The 19,845-nt window shown below is 36.2% G+C and overlaps 1 protein-coding gene across 1 annotated transcript in view; it reads right to left on the bottom strand.

Moving 5' to 3' along the window:
- DGKH (diacylglycerol kinase eta) overlaps window positions 1-19,845 on the bottom strand; it is a 182,084-nt gene that overhangs the window by 49,377 nt on the left and 112,862 nt on the right. Inside the window, exons 14-18 of the mRNA XM_067713236.1 lie at window positions 16,470-16,554; window positions 9,538-9,623; window positions 3,086-3,185; window positions 1,305-1,578; window positions 491-613 (exon numbers count right to left, since the gene is read on the bottom strand). Of these exons, the coding sequence (XP_067569337.1) occupies window positions 491-613; window positions 1,305-1,578; window positions 3,086-3,185; window positions 9,538-9,623; window positions 16,470-16,554 (668 nt within the window). The remainder of the gene's footprint in view (window positions 1-490; window positions 614-1,304; window positions 1,579-3,085; window positions 3,186-9,537; window positions 9,624-16,469; window positions 16,555-19,845) is intronic.

Below are 19,845 nucleotides of genomic sequence, written 5' to 3'. Positions count from 1 at the left end.
AACTAGATGTCCTATGATTTAAAAACTTAATTTAGCGATAAGGATTATCAGCTATCTAGGCTGATCAATGGAACTCAAGGGACTGATAAATTATTTAAATGTCAAGTTTTATGCATGTGAGGCCTGCAGCTTCCATATTATTCTCAAAGGAATCTGAGGGTTAAAATAGGTTAAAATCTGCTGTTTTGGTGTTTACTCTTTCTTCAGGAAAATTAAGATACTTAGCCACATTTGGTCCCCAAATCCTTAGTTTATTATGATGATTTCTAGATCATGTGATAAAAAAGGGATGTGAGAGTACTTGACAACGGTCTAAATAATGTTACCTTCCTTATTTTAGCATTCATGAATATCTAAGCTTTAACTTCTGAAAAACCTTGTTAAAAATAAAAATACAAATAGTTTATTTCAAACTGATAGGCCTTTCAAAAACTAAAAGCAGAATTACATTTTATTTAATTCCAAAATAATCTTATCACAGTTTTCTTACCAGTTAATGACGCTTTTGCATCATCTTCTTTTGATTCATCTTTAGACTCATCTGTTTCTGTGCTATCGTAATCAAATGATTGATTAACTGGTTCAGAGGAGTGAACTGTCTGGTCATCCATCACTTTAAGTACCCAGAAGAGAAGTATGTTTGAACAAGCAAAAATAAGATCCATAAATATTAAAATATGCTTAAAAAAGGAAAATTGAAATAGAAACCCAAAGAGATTCCACATTCACAAATAAGCACTGATTGGCAATGAACTTTGGGGTCATGTGATGTCTGTTAAGTACTAGAGATTATAAAAGGAAATATTTTAAATTGTCAAAATTATATTTTTAGTGGAAGAGGAAAATAAAATATAAGAACTTTAGAGAATGAAATACAAGTCCAATTACAAGTTACAATCTGTTTCTGAATATTAATTATTTATATTAAAGTTAACTTCTAATCTACTACTAAAATTCTAAGAGAAGTATACATGTTACATTAATACAAAAAATTAAAATATAGGTGTAACTTTTATAAACTCTTAAAAAAGCAACATCAACATTTAGGAAATAAATGTTAAAATATTTTCAAAGTAGTTTATAGGTTTGATATTCTTTAAGAATTTAACAGATTCCAGTTTAAAAAAATTTTAATTTTAGAAATATGATTTAAAGGTAATTTTTAACTTTATTTTAATGTTTCCAGTGTACTTTATCTCTGAAACTTTTTAAAGTGTGTCCAGGCTGACCAACAGGAAAATTCCCTTGTGCTTGCCACGGGAATGCTGCTCCCTTCTTCAGAAGTTACTTTTGTTAATGTGTACCTTTTCCGGCCTCTTCAATGACTTGCCTCACTGCTTTCTTTAAACTGTTTGCCCGCAGCATTATTTCCCTCGGTTTGACAGTTTTCTGGGTGGAAGGTTTTGTAGTGTCATCCAAGAGTTGTTCCTTGCTTTCACACAAGGATTCTTCGCTGGACGATTCCACAGGATCTTCTTCTACAATGACAGGGCTGATGCCCGGGAGAACTGGACTAGCCTGGGAATCTGTGTGCAAAGCCTGGAGCAGTTGTTCAAGCTTCTCATTTAGAACTGAACACTAAGAAAACAAAAACGCGGTAATGAATCTTCATTTAGTGGAGATGGAAAGTGATAGTTTAAATGAATGGTTTTTGATTTTTAGAGGAAAGATGCCTACACTGATATTTATCATTAATTGGTTATCTATTATAAATTATACCTTAGACAGCTATGGACTTAATAATTTATATTTTTTTTAAAAAACAGCACAATTATTCTGTAAATTTACTGATTTATACTTCCAGAACTATTCAAGCACCACTGCACACGTGAAAATCTTTACAATCTTCCAAAAGCTATTTTTCTTTAAAAGAAAACAACGAAAGCTTCACGATAAAGTGACACATTACATTAACAATTTACACATTATACAAAATTTGCTGTACATTATACAAAACATTGCATAAACTTTTTTTTTTAAGTAATCAACTTACGGCACTGCCAAGCCTGTCTGAGTCTTGTAAACTCACCTTCAAACCTTTGGCTTGCAAAGGAGTGACAGTACTTAAGGGATTATTGGCTCAAAGAAAGAGAAAAAGGAATATGCACAGGATAAGGAAGAACGATGCAGAACGATACAGAAAGAAAACAAGTACTGGGCCCTTGTTTCTTTCTGCTTTTCTTGAATTTTTAAGAGTAAAGAAACATTTAGAACTGAAGCTATTGATGCTACTGCCTAATATACAGTTTACCTCCACACAACTTCCAGTCCCTTCCGCCTCCCTTTGTTTTTGATGACATGCCAAAAGAGAGTTACAGCAGAGATAGTTATGAGAAAAAAGTGTGAGTACAGAGGGTTTCTGTTTTCTGAAGCTCTCCACAGAGCAGAAAAACAAGAGAAAGAGGCTGAAAACTTCAAATGTATATTTCTATTTTCTTTTCCTTCCACTCAATCAAACCACCATCTACAGCTGGGGAAGATCATTCCTTTGCAAAGCCCAGGAGAGCCAAGCCTTTTGTGAGAATGCCCTGTCGTGAACAAATGAAAGCAAAGATGATAGCTTTCAAGGTTCAGTAAACTATTCTTATTTTAGCCTCAGAAAGCTCACAACGGAAAAGAAGTATCTATAAAGAAAAAGGCAAAGCAAGAAACAGAACCCTGAAAGAGGCCGAGGATCATAACATCTGGGAAATCCAAGCAGTGATGCTGGGAGGGAACTTGAGTGGCCAAGGTTTGCCTGGAAGTGGAAAACCATTCCTCTTCCCGCTGGAAAGCCAACTTCCCAGCATTTCCCCCCATGTGACCCGACTACTGTGCATTTCTCCTTCAAAATGTCAATCAGTGGCAAAAAGGAGTTGAGTTATCAAGTTCGGCGTGTTGGTCTTCAGCAATGCAGTTTTCCTACATATTAAAGGGACTAACCATAAAGCATGTATTAAACCCTCCTATCTGATTCAAAAGTAATTTTTCTCTTGGTTTAAGATATTTTGGCAAGAAAGCCACTTAATCAAGTTAGCTGTAAAACACAGTTCAATATTAACACTGTCAGTAAAACACCTTCATGTCCTGAACACTTCCCGCTTACTTTATTGGCCACGGCATCGGCTGCAACAGCTCTTTCCAACGTTTTTTCATGCGCCTTCTCTACTTTGGCAACGAAGTCCTTTACAGTTTCACAAAGTACCCTTTGAAGAAAACAAATTGTGCAATTCAGGAAACTCGGTAGGCTGATTTGCTTTGATTTACAAACATATTTAAAAATAAGCACAGTTAAGTAAACTGTTAAAATATCGGGATCATTTGTTTAGAAACCCATACTTGTACTTGCTGTGTAACATGTCCTATAGAAGTTCAAGACATTAGAAGTGATAAACGGATACATGAATAAACCTTGCTCTACATAATTTAAATAAGTCATTTTAAGGTTATAACAAGCCTTTCTCAAATATTTAAATTTTTAAAATTCTTGAGAAGAGTAGTTGTAGACCTTATTTAAAAAAGAAAGCATTATCTTCTGCACCTTATGTAACCTTATAACAGGACTTTCAGTGTTGAGCAGACAAGAATAAATCTGTCACTAATGGTGTCACTGTTGCTCTCTTATTCATTATATAGGTAACTATATTCTTCCTGAAGAGGAAAGAGGTTGTGCGTTATGCTGGAAACCAACCTGCCTCTTGACTTGAGTTATAGTCTCTGTAAATCCATTCATTTTTTTCCTTAAGATAACCAATGTAATACCATGCAGACTAACTGAATTTAGGTCTTGTTCGTGTCAGCAATATATGGTTTACTTGTTTGTTTCTTTTAATTACATTTGGTTTCTTTGCAATAGAAATAGACTAGAAGAAAAAAATCTGAAACATCAAAAAATTTGTCAAAAGTCTTTAGAACTGGTGTTGGATTAGAAACTACAACCAACAGAATGGTATATGACCAGCTTTTTGTAGCAAGCACTTATAAAGTGATTTTGAAAACAAAATCAGACTATTTTAAAATAATAATATTTCTCTTTAACATTGATAAAGGTTGAGGAATTTTAGGGAAAAAAACCCCCAGATTACAGCAATTATTTTTTTTCTGTTATACTCACAATTTTCTCTGGTATGGGAGTGACATAAACTTTCCAGATACTTAAGTATTAGGAAATCGAGCCATTCAATAGATACGGTACACACACACACACACACACACACACACACACACACACACACACAGAGTCTTCAAACCTTCACATCTATCATCTAAGAAATAAATGAATCACTCCTAACATTTTTTGTTTTGTTTGTTATTTTTGGCAACCATTTCTAGATTTCACTTGGACAAAAGGTAATACTTCCTAACCTTTAAACTTTTTGGTTGGGCTTTTAAACAGATTTCTACAGAGACTCTAGCTAACCATTTATTAGAGATTCATTCATGTGTTTCATGTCACGTTTGGTCTTCTTTGTTCATGTATAATACTTTTATGGAATTTCTTGAAATATTCAGACAGGCTACTATGAAATTTCTTCTATGAACTTTACTGTAAGTTTTTCTAAGACGTCCCACGTTTAAGAAGAGGAAACAATGACATTCCCTCCTCTTTACGGAACTCCAAAATAAAAGTTTTCCTTGTTATTATTACAACACTGTGTTGATAAATTTTCCTCTTGGATTTGTGAAATTGCATAATGCCGTAACATTATCATAGATACTTTTGCTGGCGTTTCACTAACTCCTAGGGACAGAGCCTGTCGGTCCATCAGTCTAGGAATGAAAGGGGCAGCAGAGGTGCTTCCTCACTTGTGCCATGCTGCTGAGGCAGACAGAGGCTCAGGGAGAGAGGAGGATACTGTGTTAGGGAAGGCTTGCCACTTAGTTGGGGGACTCTTATGGTCCACTAAGTTCCATGTTCCAGAAGACAGAGGATATTTATAATCTGGAGGAATTAATTCACTTTTTGTTATACCTAAATAGTAAATGCAGAGGTTTTTAAAATAGAAATAAAACGTATACTTAAAAGCAGTGTGATTTCAAAGTCACACCAACTAGGAACTTGCAAACTTGGGGAAAAACAGTTTTAAGATGTATTTACTATAGTAACACAAAAAACATCCTCCAACTGATATAGTTTCCCACTTTAATACATAAAGACTTCCAGAAAATATGTAAAAAAATCAAATGAATGAAACTGGAACATGGATCTTCACATAGAGCTAAAAACATTCTAAATTCCTAATTCCACATTTAATTAACATTAGTTATCATTTTGATGAGGTATATCCAGCACTGTACTTCTTTAGTTTTGTTCTCTCTCTTCCAAGCTGAACATGGTCAAATTATTCAGTTGAAGCTAACAACAGTCCACACAGCTAGCATGCTTTATGATTTCCACTATCATCTTAATTATGTTATATATGGGATCTATACTTATCACTGGTAACAGCATCTTCATTTATCAGTTTTCCACTTATTTTTAATAGGGGTAAATGACAATAAAACATGCAAATGCTACACTAAGAAAACTACGGCAATGGTGCCCAAACAGAACCACAAGTTGGTAGTCAGTACCTGAAAACTTCATTTTTAATCTGATATTTAAAAGTTCCAATCAGAAATTAAAGGTAATTTACAAACATCAATGCATAATATATTAAAACCCCTAGCTATCTATGTGCTCTGAGGAAATATTCTAACTACATATCTTACCTCATCTATTCAGTGAGGGCGTTTGCCTAAATTATCTCTAAGATAGATCCTAAATCTAAAATTCTATGGTTCTATGACAATGGTTCCAATTTTATTATTTTTTCCGCTAATGTTCCCATTTTCTGAGAGGTTTTTTTTAAAATGTTTATTTATTTATTATTATTTTTTGGTGCATCAGGTCTTAGTTGCAGTGTGCAGGCTCTCTAGTTGTGGCACGCAGGCTCCAGAGCACTGTAGGCTCTGTAGTTGTGGCGCGCAGGCTCCCGAGCGCATGGGCTCTGCAGTTTGTGGCATGTGGGTCCTCTAGTTGAGGCACAAGGGCTCAGTAGTGGCAGTGCATGGGCTTAGTTGCCCCGCAGCATGTGGGATCTTAGTTTCCCGACCAGGGATCAAACCCATGTCCCCTGTATTGGAAGGTGGATTCTTAACCACTGGACCACCAGTGAAGTCCCTGAGAATTTTTGTCTACAGAATAAATTGCATTTACTTAATAACTTGTTTTTTATTTTTATTAATAAATCACATCTATAATGACTAATTAGTCCTTCTGAATCTCAGAAGATAACTCATGTTACCATTACTGAACTGACAAAATTACAAAGTCAAGGAAATGTTGACTTTATGTTGATGAACTACATTAGTTAACCTACTTATTAGCTATGCTGATGAAATACAGCTTTTCCATCAGCATTTTCAACATTTTAACATGGTTAAAAATAGCTTAAGCTACTGGGAATTACTATTTTATGAAACAAATATAAACATACACAAGAGGTTTAGTTAAAACCTTCTGCCTTAGTGTATCATTCAACAAGTAAATGGCATTAACAAAAGAAGGGAATTCTTTATTTTATCTAGGTGGTAGTTAAAAGAATGTAGATGTAAATGTGTGTGTGTATTATCTTTTTCTAATCACTAATAAAGTTGTACCTTTATGATTTGAGTACTTTACTGTGTATATGTCGTGCCTCAAATAACACAGTTTTTTAAAAGTAGGGAGAACTATTATAGATTTTCTAAGTCTTAGAGACATAAAACCCAAATGCAATACATGCCCTGTTTGGATTTTGATTTGAACGAATCAATTGTCTAAAAAAACCTTCAAGAAAATTAGGGGAAATGGAATATAGGTTGAGTAATTATTATTAATTTTATTAGACTTTTTAAAAAGATTATTGGATATACATACTGAAGGTGGAATAAAATGATTTCTGGGATTTGCTTAGAGATACTCCAGCAAAAGAAAGTGGGGAGTAGATGACAAAATGTTGATAAATACTGAAGCTGAGTGATGGGTATGGTGGGAAATCATTATACTAGTGTCTCTACTTTTTTGCATATTTGAAAAAAATCCATAACAAAAGTCAAAGTAAAAATATACTATTTCACTGGTACAAAGTTATTACACATTGTCCTCTCTTTTCTCTCTTGAACCTCTTTATGGCAAATCCCCCAGAATTTTAACCTGCTGTTGTACAGTTCAGGCATCTGGGTGGGCCTGGGAGCTCAGACAAGGGACAAGAGGGGACCAAGGTTGTAATAGAATCTGCTTAAAGGCAAATGAGCTAGTCAGGGAGGAATCCAAAGCCAGGCTAAGAGTAGAGCCTAGACAAGGAGCCAGGCGGAGGTCAAGGAAAAACTGTGAAATGCAGTTGGGTAAAACATGAGGTGATGATACCATCATTTAATACAGCACTCTGTAGTTTATAAGCTCTAATTTTATTTCATTACTCAAGTGAATTCCCCTAACAGTTCCATGAGGCAGGAAGGACAGGCATTCTTTCCATTCTTACATTTGATAAAACAGGCATAGGTCACAAAGCCAGCAAATGGTTGAATCTCATCTAGGGCCTCAGACTGACATAGTACAGCACTGTGACTGATGTCAGTGGTTTTCAAGCTGTTTTTCAGAAATATTTCAAGGATTTCACAAAAGCTTGATTAAAATTTCATTTAGAATATAATTTTTTAACATTTTAAAATATAGAATATAAGATTTTAACATTTTAAAGTAACTGTTAGGCATACAAGAGCTTTTACTTTAGAATTCACTATTTTTTGTGCAAATCTCGTACTATATTTAATGCAGTTTCCAGTTATTTCTGTATTTCATGTTGGTTACATGGTCGTAAGGAAATTGTCTTCGATTAAATAAAAATGGCATCCTTACGACCATGTAACCAACATAAAATACAGAAATAATTGGAAACTGCATAAAACATACAACTGCCACCTATAACCTTATTGCTTATTTCTCTGTTAAATAACTAATAATTTAATCCTATCCAATGTATTAATGCCAACAAAATAAAATTTTAGTTTTTTAATATTGGGATTCTGCATAAAATTTTATTTGAAAAAAGACAGTTATAAGTCAATTATCATCTTAAAGAAATAAAAAACACATAAAATGTAAAAGAGGCAGTAATCAAACACCCGAAAGCCAATATTAAAGCTTTGCTAACATCTGAACTAAGAAAGGTGGCCAAATAAAATATTTACTTAACTGTATTAAAGAATAATTCTATAACTTGTTATACCTTTAAAAAGTTTCCATTGCAACTTTCAATCTTTTCTAGCCACGTCCTCTAAAATGTCCCATAAAGAGGCACTTGACTCATAGGGCAAGGGTGGCAAATGCAAATGTCTTCCTCATAGAAGTCACTTAAGAAATACCAGAGGAAGTAACTTTGGTATGTGAATTTGGCCCAAGAGGAGAAAGACGATAGGGAGTGCTAAGGCCTGGGACAAAGTAGAGATTTGTACATTTCACCATAAAGCAATCTAACTAATTAAAAAACACCCAATCGAGGCATCAACCAAAAAACCCATCAGCATCACTGCCCATCAAATAAAGCGCATCTGGAGCCCACTAATCTGGGCAACCAGTGTGCTTCCCTTGCCTTTTGCTGTAAACTCTTTTCCTATTGCTCAGTCCTATCTCCTGTTGCTGAAGGTTATGGCGCCAAAAGCAACTGTCACTACATCTGTGCTTTGGTCACAAGCAAATTTGTTTTTCGTGATTTATTTTGTGTTTCCTTGACTTCTCTGCAAATTAAGTATGTAACATGTAAAGTTTGTGTATTTTTCCCTCCATCACTTCCCCACTCCCTTTCTTTCCCTTCCCTTTCTCTCCTCTTTCTGTATATCAGTAATATTTCCTTGCTAAGCCTGAATCCTAAAGCATGCTGTTACTTTTGCTCGTCAGTTGAAAATTTCAGTGGGTTTCACTCCTTCCTGTAGTTTGACTTTCCAGTTCTCATGACAGCAATATAGGGTGCTTCAAGACTAAATCCTAAATGCCAGACAGGCAACATTCAGGATAATAAAATCAAGGAGCTTTGGCTCCATGTATGGAATCAACTTAACTAAAATCTGATAACTTTGAATTCAAATATAATTACATCATTTAAACATACTGAGAAATGTCATTTTGAAAAATCTCATTATTATTTTCCTTTTCCTGGTGTAAACAATCTCTGAATAGTAGTGTTTATGGAAATAATGAATTATAGCGAAATGTGTTTTCCACATCATAATTAATCATAAATGTTTCTTTACATAAGAACTTAGATTAATCAAATTCTAAACATTCACTGTACCTTTTTGACAAAAATGTTTCGAATTAAGCCTCAAAAAAATAGCCTCTAAATAAACTCCACTGCAAATAAGATGCTAAGGTGGCTTTTAAAAAACCAGTGCAAATGTAGTATATCTAGTTCTATAACCTACTTCACAGATATTTTGGGGGGCGGAAATCACGAAGAAATGTCATAAGTGGTAGGAAACAGCTTTCCTTTCATTTTCACCATATAACTATATCATGACTTGAACTCCACAACTCACTTGGCAGACGATATGACCACTGCATGTTCATCAGAATTGAGGATTTTTGTAAGATGAGCTGCAACTGAGTCTTCATAAATTGTCATCTGAAAAAATAAAAAACTCACACTGTATTATTGTTTCTGGCATTTATACAACTCAGTTATTACTGATTCAAAAATGGGACCATTTTGACTCATCTGACACATGGCAATGGCTGTAATGAAATATAAATGGATTTAATGAAATAAATAATATATGTGAAAGAGTCATTATACAAAATAGATAAATATTTCCTTTCTCTGAAAGGCTCTTTGTTTCTGGAATTCTTTAATTCATATTCTTAGAAAAATCCATAAAATCCATTAAAAATTTCACTAATGTCAAATAGCTGAATATATAAAAAAAACTCTTACAAGTCAGTACAAAAAAAGCGAGACAATCTAATAAAAATTGGCAAAAGACTAGAAATTAAAGAGGAAGATAGGGCTTCCCTGGTGGCGCAGTGGTTAAGAATCCGCCTGCCAATGCAGGGGACATGGGTTCGAGCCCTGGTCTGGGAAGATCCCACATGCTACGGAGCAACTAAGCCTGTGTGCCGCAACTACAGAGCCCACATGCCACAACTACTGAAGCCCGCACGCCTAGAGCCCATGCCCCGCAACAGGAGAAGCCAGCGCAATGAGACGCCCGCGCACCACAATAAAGACCCAACACAGCCAAAAATGAATAAATAAAATTTTAAAAGTGAAAAATAAATAAAAAAATAAATAAAGAGGAAGATATACAAGTGGTCCATAAGCAGATGAAAAGGTGATCAATCTCATCAGCCATCAGGGAAACAGAAACTAAAACCACAATGCAACACCCCTGTATATCCGCAGAATAGTTAAAAGGAAAACAACAGCAATGACTGGAAAATGCCATGTGCTGGCAAGGTTGTGGAGCAACAGAATGCTCGTACACTGCGGTGGAGGCATGAATTGATACAAACACTCTGGAAAACTGCTGGGTAGTATCTATTAAAGCAGAACGTATGCATAACACTGTAGGACTCAGCCATTCAACTTCTGCTTATACTCAAAAGAAAGGCAGGTGTGCTTTCCCAAAAGACATGTGCTAGAGTGTTCACAGCAGCATCCATTCAATAGTAGAATGGATAAAAAACTGTAGTATATTCGTGCAACAGAATACTACAGGGCAATGAGAATGCATGGTGTACCACTATGTCACAATACAGATGGATCTCACAGACATAATATTTAGGGAAAGAATTCAGAAATGAAGGCGTGTACACATACAAAATGATTCTATTTTATAAAGTACAAAAACAGACAAGATTAACCTATGCTGTTAAAAGTTAAGATAGTGGTTACTGGGGTGGGAGGTGGGGTGATGAAAGAAAGGGGGACACGGGGCAGGGGGCGGGTACCGGTAATACTGCCTTGTGTCTGGGTGTTGATTACATGCGTTCATTTAGTTTCTGGAAACTTACCAAGCTGTATGTTTATGATATGTGCACTTTTCTGTATGTGTAATTCAATAAAAAGTTTTTAAAATGCTGAATGCATGTCATTCAATCATGTAAATAAGTATTTCTCTCAACGAAATAATCAAAATGCTAAAGGAATCCCATATCCCCTGATCTATTTGACTCAAACTTTAACATTCTGTTGAAAGAACACATCTTCCTAATACGTAAAAATGTGCACAATATTTAAACAGCCTCATATTCAGAGCCTTCCACCAAATGTTTGCCTCTACTCTATTCCATGTCACACAGCTCAAAAATGTCCATTATAAACTATCTGCTCTATTCAAGCTGGCCTCCAATGCTCTTCTGACTCAGGTAACCTTTCATTGCTTTTTACCAATCAGCATCAGTTTATTCACACACAAATGAAGATTCAATTACCCGTCCCCCTCTAAAGCCTTCCTGACTAGCTTCTTCCCAAAGCAATCTCAGTCCTGCTTTACACCCATTGCCACCAATGGCAACCAGTGTGCTACTGATTTAAATTTCTATCTTACTGCCTTCAAAGGCAGAGCACATATGGAAAAGAAATTTTACCTGAAAGAAAGGAGGAGAGGGGAGGAACCTCAAAGTTTCACACAATATTGTATTGACTGATAAATCTACTTACTGATCCCTGGTCTAAACATTAAAAACCACATCTTTACAGTTAAGATCAGAAAAATGAAAATGTATCTTCTTAAAAAAGCAAAGGAAGGAAATACTCTTCCCAAAAATTGATTTTATTTCTTTTCCCTACAGGGTAGACCGTCATAGCACATAAGAGGGTCGAGAAAAACTATCAATTCCATTTGAATTTACATTAAAAAATCCAAGTTTTTGTCCATTAAAAGTAACCAAAGGCATAGAGTACAACCTTTTCCAGAGGAAAAGGCAATAACCTCTATATCCAAGGATAAAATTATTATTATTATTTTTAATAAATTTATTTATTTTTGGCTGTGCTGGGTCTTCGTTGCTGCATACAGGCTTTCGCCAGTTGAGAGCACAAGCTCAGTAGTTGTGGTGCAGGGGCTTAGTTGCTCTGCGGCATGCGGGATCTTCCCAGACCAGGGCTCGAACCCATGTCCCCTGCATTGGCAGGCGGATTCTTAACCACTGCGCCACCAGGGAAGCTGGGATAAAATTATCGATGCCACTTATTAAGCTATTATGTAGTCACTTAGCAGCCTTAGGAAGGTAAAGTAATAACAGTTGACGTTTTTTATAGTGTACCAGGCACTGTGATTAAATACTTTGTATGTATTTATTCTATTCATTGTCCTGTTTTACAGCCAAGGCACCTAAGGCTCAGGTGAGTGATTTGCCCAAGAACCACAGCTAATGAAGAGCAGACAAGCTACAAGTAGGGATTCTGGGGCTTATTCCATCACACCCCCCACACACACCCTGACCAAGCAAGTCTTGGTCTTTGCCTAATTGTATCTGTCAAATATAAATTTCATAATTGATCAGGTGTATTACTACAACAGCCTCCTGGTTGGGCTTCCTCTCCTGCCCCTTTTCAAACCATTCTCCACTTCATAACAGAGTGATTTTTTTTTCTAAAGCACAACTCTGATCATGCCACAACCCAGCTTAACACGTCTAAGTTTTCTAGAGAAAGTCAAAAGTCTTCAGCTAACGTGTAAGACTCTCCATGATCTGAACGCTCCTTTCCTCTCCTCTGCCCTGTCTTTTGACACCCTTCCCCTGCACCACACGCTCTAACGCTACAGAATTACTTGTAGTGCCCCAGATGTACCAAGGTCCTTACTATCAAGCTCTGCGTAATGCTCTTTTTCAACTAGCTAATTCTTACTTCTCTTTTTTTGTGCTGAAAACCCAGTTTAGGTACAACCTCCTCTGTAAAGACTTCACTGAACTTACCAGGCTAAGAACCCGCTCTTCTGTGCAATCATTATACCCTGAAAATAACTTAAACATTGCTGGTCATTTCCTTGTTTGGCCCTCCCACTAGACCAGGGATTCCCAAACTTTCTGGGCTCATGCATCCTTAGCGTCTTAGTAATTTCGTCACAGTGCCCCTGGGCCAAAAGAAATACTTAGTAGTAGTTAAGTCCAAACAGCTTAATAAGTATTTATGTCCTGACAACTTAATAACTATTTGAAAAAATAATACACATAAATTAAAAGAAAAGAAATACCTCATTTCATTCTTAAATAACTAGTCGTGAGCCTGTGGGCACTGTATACATCTCAAACCTTAGAATCAGATTGGACCGTGATACCCTCATTTCCTATTCAACACTAATTTTTGTGTGGAGTTTGCTTTATATCACAGCAGCTACTGAAAATCCAGCTGCACAAAAACATAATGTCATCAAAAGGAATGTAGTGCAACCTAATATTTAAACTGTGTACTACCTCAAGCTAGTAGTTTCTGTGATGTCCAACAGATGTTGAGTATTACAATGTTTTCTTTGAAATTTAAAAGAATCTCATGGTAGCCCTCTGAGTTCACTGAGGTGCCTGGCACACAGCTTGGCAAACATAGCTCTAAGCTGATTGAAACTAGAGGGTAAGTCTTTTATTTCCAGTCCCAGGTACCAACAGGCACTTAATATTGTTGAATGAATGAAAGAAAACATAAAGTTACAACTTCATAGCATGCTATTACCAAGCAGCTAGAAAACAGACAGAATTGAGGGGAAAGAAGTTTTATTATTCAGTAAGAGTAAATTTAGAAATAAACTAATCAGAAGATTTTCATTTCCAGAAATTTGAGGCCATTCTCTCCTGTGTTTTCAGGGAGTTGACTGGGGTACAGCAGCTCACACCTTCTCTTTGATTACCTTGGCATTGATAACAAGCATCTGTAGACTTACTAGACTTGTATGATTGGGGAATGATACAGAAGAGACCAAAAACATGACCTCTGCATCAAAAAGCTTTTAATCCAAAAAGAAAGCAGTAGGAATCTGGCTTCCAAGGAATACATAAGGCCAGAGGGCTTTGATGTCAAGATGTCCATTGTTCTAATACAGTTTGGTATTTAGATTAAAAGAAATTTAACAATACGATTTTTTTTTTTTTTAAGCCGTGCTGCACAGCCTGTGGGATCTTATTTCCGTGATCAGGGATTGAACGCAGGCCACAGCAGTGAAAGTGCCAAGTCCTAACCACTGGACCTTCAGGGAATTCCCTAACAATACTAATTTTTAATTCACTGTCTACTTTGTGCTAGTCATCGTACCAGATGACAATATAATTAATGGTGAGTGACAATATAATTAATGGTGAGTGAATAATATACATTGCCTGATCCTTACAGTGTGATAGCAGTAAGATGATGGAAGGTGAAGGGGGCTGTGGAACTACTGAAGAAAGACACAGATGTAGGACTTGGGAGATGAGGGATGACCACTTGGAGTGAGTGGTGGACACCTGGAATGAGTGATACCTAAGCTGAGACTTGAGGTGAGAACAGAGTGAATTAGTATGAGGCCAATGGAGAGATGCATATTCATTCGCCAAGGGGTAGAGGAGAGAAGAACCTGATGGCATAGGGATTTTACATTAAATGTAAACAATACATTTTCTGATAGTGAGCATTAAGCAATAGAATCATTGTTACTGAAGGAAATCATGGAATCACTATTCTTACAATGTTCAAAAAGTACAACAACAAATAGAATTACTTAATTATGGCCATAAGGAATTAATCAATAAAACTGTCATAATTCCTTAAGCTCTATAATTCTATGGCGCCAGCAGAATGCTAACAGTTAATAAGAAGATCGACCACATTTTGTGGCCTTTTAGGGAAAATCGAAAAAAACAGTAATTTCACAATCATGCATAAGGGAATCCAAAATAAATATTTTACTTAAAAAATATAAGCTGGAACATTAGATTGACCCTACGAAGAAGGAATATTTAGCTCACTTTTATTTCAGTTTTCAAGGCAAAGAAGTCACACAGTGACTGGTCAGAGTGACAAAGAACACTCATTTAACCTGTAATCTTAAGGCACACTATCTCTTTGTTATGAAATACTTTAATAAAAAAGCAAAATACATGAAGTTTCATTCAAAACTCCTTTACACTAAAAAAGAGCTTTCTTCCATGTAGTTACGATTGTACCTCATATTTAGTGACTACATATATGATAAAAGTAAATTGTCTGACTTTATCTTATATGCTAGGAAATGGACATCTTGAAGTAGGAAGAGCAAAATAATGTCCCTTTTGTCTCTTTGGAGAGAAAATTAATAACATTTAAAAAATACTATTAAGAAAAAAGATTGGTTCCTATGAAAACATGTTTATAGTTGAATAAAATAATAATATAAACAAAAATGCTGCTGGAAAGAAAGTAGTAAATATATTAATCTTTCATAGTAATTACCTCTGGGTGGCAGGACTGTAAATAAAATTTTTACCTTCTTTTTTATATATTTTTGTATTTTCCAAAATTTTTAGAAGCAGTTTTTGCTACTTTTATATCAGGGAAAAAATTTAAATACAGTTAGCTTCTTTAAGAAATAGCCCATGTTTCTAGTTATCATTCCTTTCCTTAGTTTTGACATGATCCTAATTTTCTTGAGGACAAAACAAAGATTTCAACTGTAAAATAAACAGATGAATTTTCCTAGAGGGAAAAATAAGCTATCATAGATCAAATGGTCTTAGTGAGTCAGAGAATAATCCTTTGAAAATTAGGTTGTTTTAAATCTCCAGTGCTTTGAGGTTTAATCAGAACGCTGAATCTTTAAGAACGTCTAAAAACTGCAGTTATTAATGGTCTGTAGCAGGGATGGAATGAAGTGCACTGTCTTCCTTTGTTTTATCTCGATCCACAGACTTAACCTAGAGGCCTGTCCTGATGCATCCTCAACACAGCACGGAAAGCAGGAAGAGAGAAATTCTAACACAATATTCTGGTGACGAGTAAGCATTGATGTGTGTCTGGAGCTGGGCGAACATCTAATATTCAAACAGGTGCTCATGGGTGAAGCAGAAGATGAGTGAAAGCTAACAGGAGCCTGGCATCAGCTGGCTTCCCTGGAGCCCGGTTGGTGCGAGTAAATAGGCAGGTGGAATATTCAGGGAGAACTATTAGGGTGGGAGCAAGGGAACCTGCACGCCTGGTGCTTTCCACACACTCATCACCTCCTTTAATCCTCCCAACATTGTGGTCTCCTCAACAGCTGAGGTCCATGAAGATGTGACCCACAAAGGCGAGTGATGTGGCTGAATTCACACGCCCAGGGTGGTTGTCATGGAAGGACACTAACCTAGATGGTAAGGATTCTTTCCTCTGGAGGAGAAGACCAGAAGCAGTCAATGAGACCAAACCCCAAACAAGAAAAATTACCATTAAGTGAACATACTACCATATCTTATATGTTTTTTATTGTTCAAGACACTCACCCCCGTTTTCAAATGACAAAGAGATAAAGAGTTAAAGTCTTACATAAAATTCTTCAGATGCTTCTGGAGGTTCTGGAAGTAGAGAAGCCTTTGCTGGCAATTTGAGTTCATAGGTCATTATACTCCACCTGAAGGGAGAAAAATCCTTGGTCTAAAATTCCTTTAAAATTTAATAAACTGACTTTGTTCTTACCTCACATACACACAGATGCACATATATTCATGAACTATGGTTTGCTGTGTCTAAAATAACCAAATATGGGAAGAGACGGACTTTTGGTAATCTCATAAAATGCTGAATTCATAATTTATGATTTCCATATCTTACCAATTCTCTGATTGGTGACTTCCAAACATCTGAAGGCTATGGCCCACAGTAAGAAATGCAGATATGTAACAAGACCTCTCCTCTTCACTAGGTGCAAAGCATTCTGACTTTTCTATTCCTTTCTGTTTCACTTTTTAAATAATGCTCACTGCAATTTCTAACTAGATTATATAAGTTGCTAATGGGTCACAGCCCCAAATTCTAAAACATGTCCTAGATTAAACAAACGCATAGTACCTATGAAAAATAAATCATTCTGCACGTAACAATCTGTCTTGCCAAGTCAGCTTATACAGACATGAAATGAAAATTATGAAAATTAGATAAATAGTCCTTCTTACATTAAGAAAGTAAGCATGGGACTGAGAGGAAAAAATTAATAGAAATAATACTTAATTGAGGCAACTTTATTTCAATTAGCTGTAAATATTAATTTCAAACCAAACATTGAATCATTTGGTGTTAGAGAAAAGCAATCAACTCCAGATAAATCCAGTCTTCTATCTAAACTAATTTCAAAATTTGGGAAGAACAATTGGGTAGGGACATTATTGTTGTCAGTAACAGGATGTGAAATAAAAGGTCTTTCAAAGACACAAAGCATAATAAGAGCGGTACTGTAACACATGGATTTTAAGAAAAGCATATCACAGTGGATGCCAGTGATAGAACCTAGAGGAAAATCCCAAGATTAGCATCAGTATGTAAAGAGAGCCTAGTGCATCATTCAGACTAATAAGTCTTTGCATAAAAATTCAAATTCTGAGAGAATTCCCCAAAAGACACAGGTTATATGTTAGGATGTATAAATGAAATAGATGTGTATAGCTACTATTCAACTCTTGACATGAATACTGTAAATACACATTTGAACACAAAAAGTCATCCATCCCTTCATTCATCCACGCAACAGGTATGTACTGAACGTCTCAAAGTGACAGTATTCCAGGGTCAGTCTGGAAATACAAAATTGAATAAGACTTTTCTAATAAAGCTTGTATTCTAGTGCAGTAACAGATGTAATACAAGCAACAAATAAAACAATTAAACTTTGTAAACTTTCAAATAGGGAAAATCACAATTGGAAACATGAAAGTCCAGTTCTGTATATCTGGCAATACTTCTCTGGTCAAAGGATGGTTAAAGAATTGGGAAAGAAATCCACCCAAATGTCCTTGCACCTTCCACGCTATACCTCCTCCCTTTATAGGCAATGATTGGAGCTGATGAAATAGGAGAAAGTGGCAGCACAAGTTAGGAAGGGATGCTTATTGGTACCAGCTAAGCAGAGTTGAAAGCAGAAGTTACAGACCCATTTGGTGAGTATGTGCATTAAACAGAGAGTGCAGTGTTGAAAGCCCCTGGGAAGTAGAGTCTGGATTTCATTGCAGACAGCCAGTTCAACCACTTATTAGCTATGTGACACTGCTAATATAAAAACCTCCTGAGCCTTTTCACCTGTGAGATGGTATGATAATGATATTAGCCATTTCTAAATGTACAGTGAGGATTAAAGGAGATGATACTCTATCAAGTAAAGTAACTAGAAGTGCCAGGCAGACAAAAAATACTATTCATTGTTACTCCACTGTCTCCGCAAGACTCAATTTTCATCTTTGTAAAACAGTCATAACAACGCTTTTCTTAGCCAGTGTTGTTTTGAGGGTCAAATAAATTAATATATATGAAAAAGCATATATGATGTGGAATATTATTAAACATCAATTTTTTCACCTGTTCTTTACAAATGGTATTCTTAAATTAGTAAGGAAAGCACTGGAACAAAATATTCTTATGTTTCTAAACAACAGTCCTAGCTTTTTAAATCCCCTTTGATTTGTTTTTTCTTGTGCTTTTTTGGGTTTTTTTGCAGGTCTGTATTAAGGAATTTTACTAAGGGGGTGTTGTTTCTCTGCTAACCACCTAGAGAAATTAATTTTTATAACTTACAAGGGAAAAGCACACACCCAGAGCAGAGGAAATGCCTCACAGCATTTCCTAGGTTGCGGGGAGAGCGGTATTTAAATTTACAAGAAAAAGCCATTTAAAATACCTTGTGGGGTTTGGTTAGCACTGAACTGGGCAGTCATCTGGGAAATCACCTCCAGGCTCCTTAAAGACTGGAGACTGAGTCCACTTTATGCTCCCAAACTACTGGGGGATCCCTCCCATGACTGGTTTGGGATAAACACAGGCAAATGCTTGCCAGCCCAGCTTTCTTTCTAAATCTTCTGTCAGCAAAAGAATCAGCCATTACAACATTACCTTATGTCAGGCAAGGTTACAATTAATTAGGTTATAGCTTATTTTAGAGTAATTACATTTTAGATTGGTGGCTCCCTGATGGGATTTCGTTATTTTCGGGAAGAGTACCACAGATGGCTAATCCTATCACAGTTGTTTTGATTCATGCTAGCTCCAATTTATAATGAGATTTTGACATTTGTGTCCCACTTGTGATGGAGGTTACTGAGCCCTGGTTGCTCCCTGTCCCCCAATTCTAAACACCTCCTGCATAATACTCAGGGCACACACACTGCGATTGCTTTTTTACATGTGGGGCGTTTAGAGAGAAAGCAGTTAAGAGAGGCAGCCGAGGATAACATAAAAACAGTGATAGCTCCTTCATGTGAATCTGTCTTCCTAACACTTCCCTGTCCCTGGGAAAAGATTGTTTTTTAGTATTTTGTTGGTTCAATTCCTTCTCAATGTGTATAATTAAGAAGAGATATTCTAAAAAATCTAAAGTTTACATGTTTTTCTTAGTTTTAATGAAACCAGAAGATGAAGGGACCATATCTATTATACTCATCAAAAGCCCCCCCACTAACTATTTAAGCTTTCTGAGCCAAATAGCAGTTAAAAGTAATTAGTATCAACATAGCCTTCTATATTATCTTTAAAATAATGGATTCAGGGTTTCCCTGGTGGCACAGTGGTTGAGAGTCCGCCTGCCGATGCAGGGTACACGGGTTCGTGCCCCGGTCAGGGAAGATCCCACATGCCACAGAGTGGCTGGACCCGTGAGCCATGGCTGCTGGGCCTGCGCGTCTGGAGCCTGTGCTCCGCAACAGGAGAGGCCACAACAGTG

Source organism: Pseudorca crassidens, chromosome 18, assembly GCF_039906515.1.
Source record: "Pseudorca crassidens isolate mPseCra1 chromosome 18, mPseCra1.hap1, whole genome shotgun sequence".
NCBI classification, from domain to species: domain Eukaryota; kingdom Metazoa; phylum Chordata; class Mammalia; order Artiodactyla; family Delphinidae; genus Pseudorca; species Pseudorca crassidens.
This window is presented reverse-complemented; position numbering and strand designations above follow the sequence as displayed.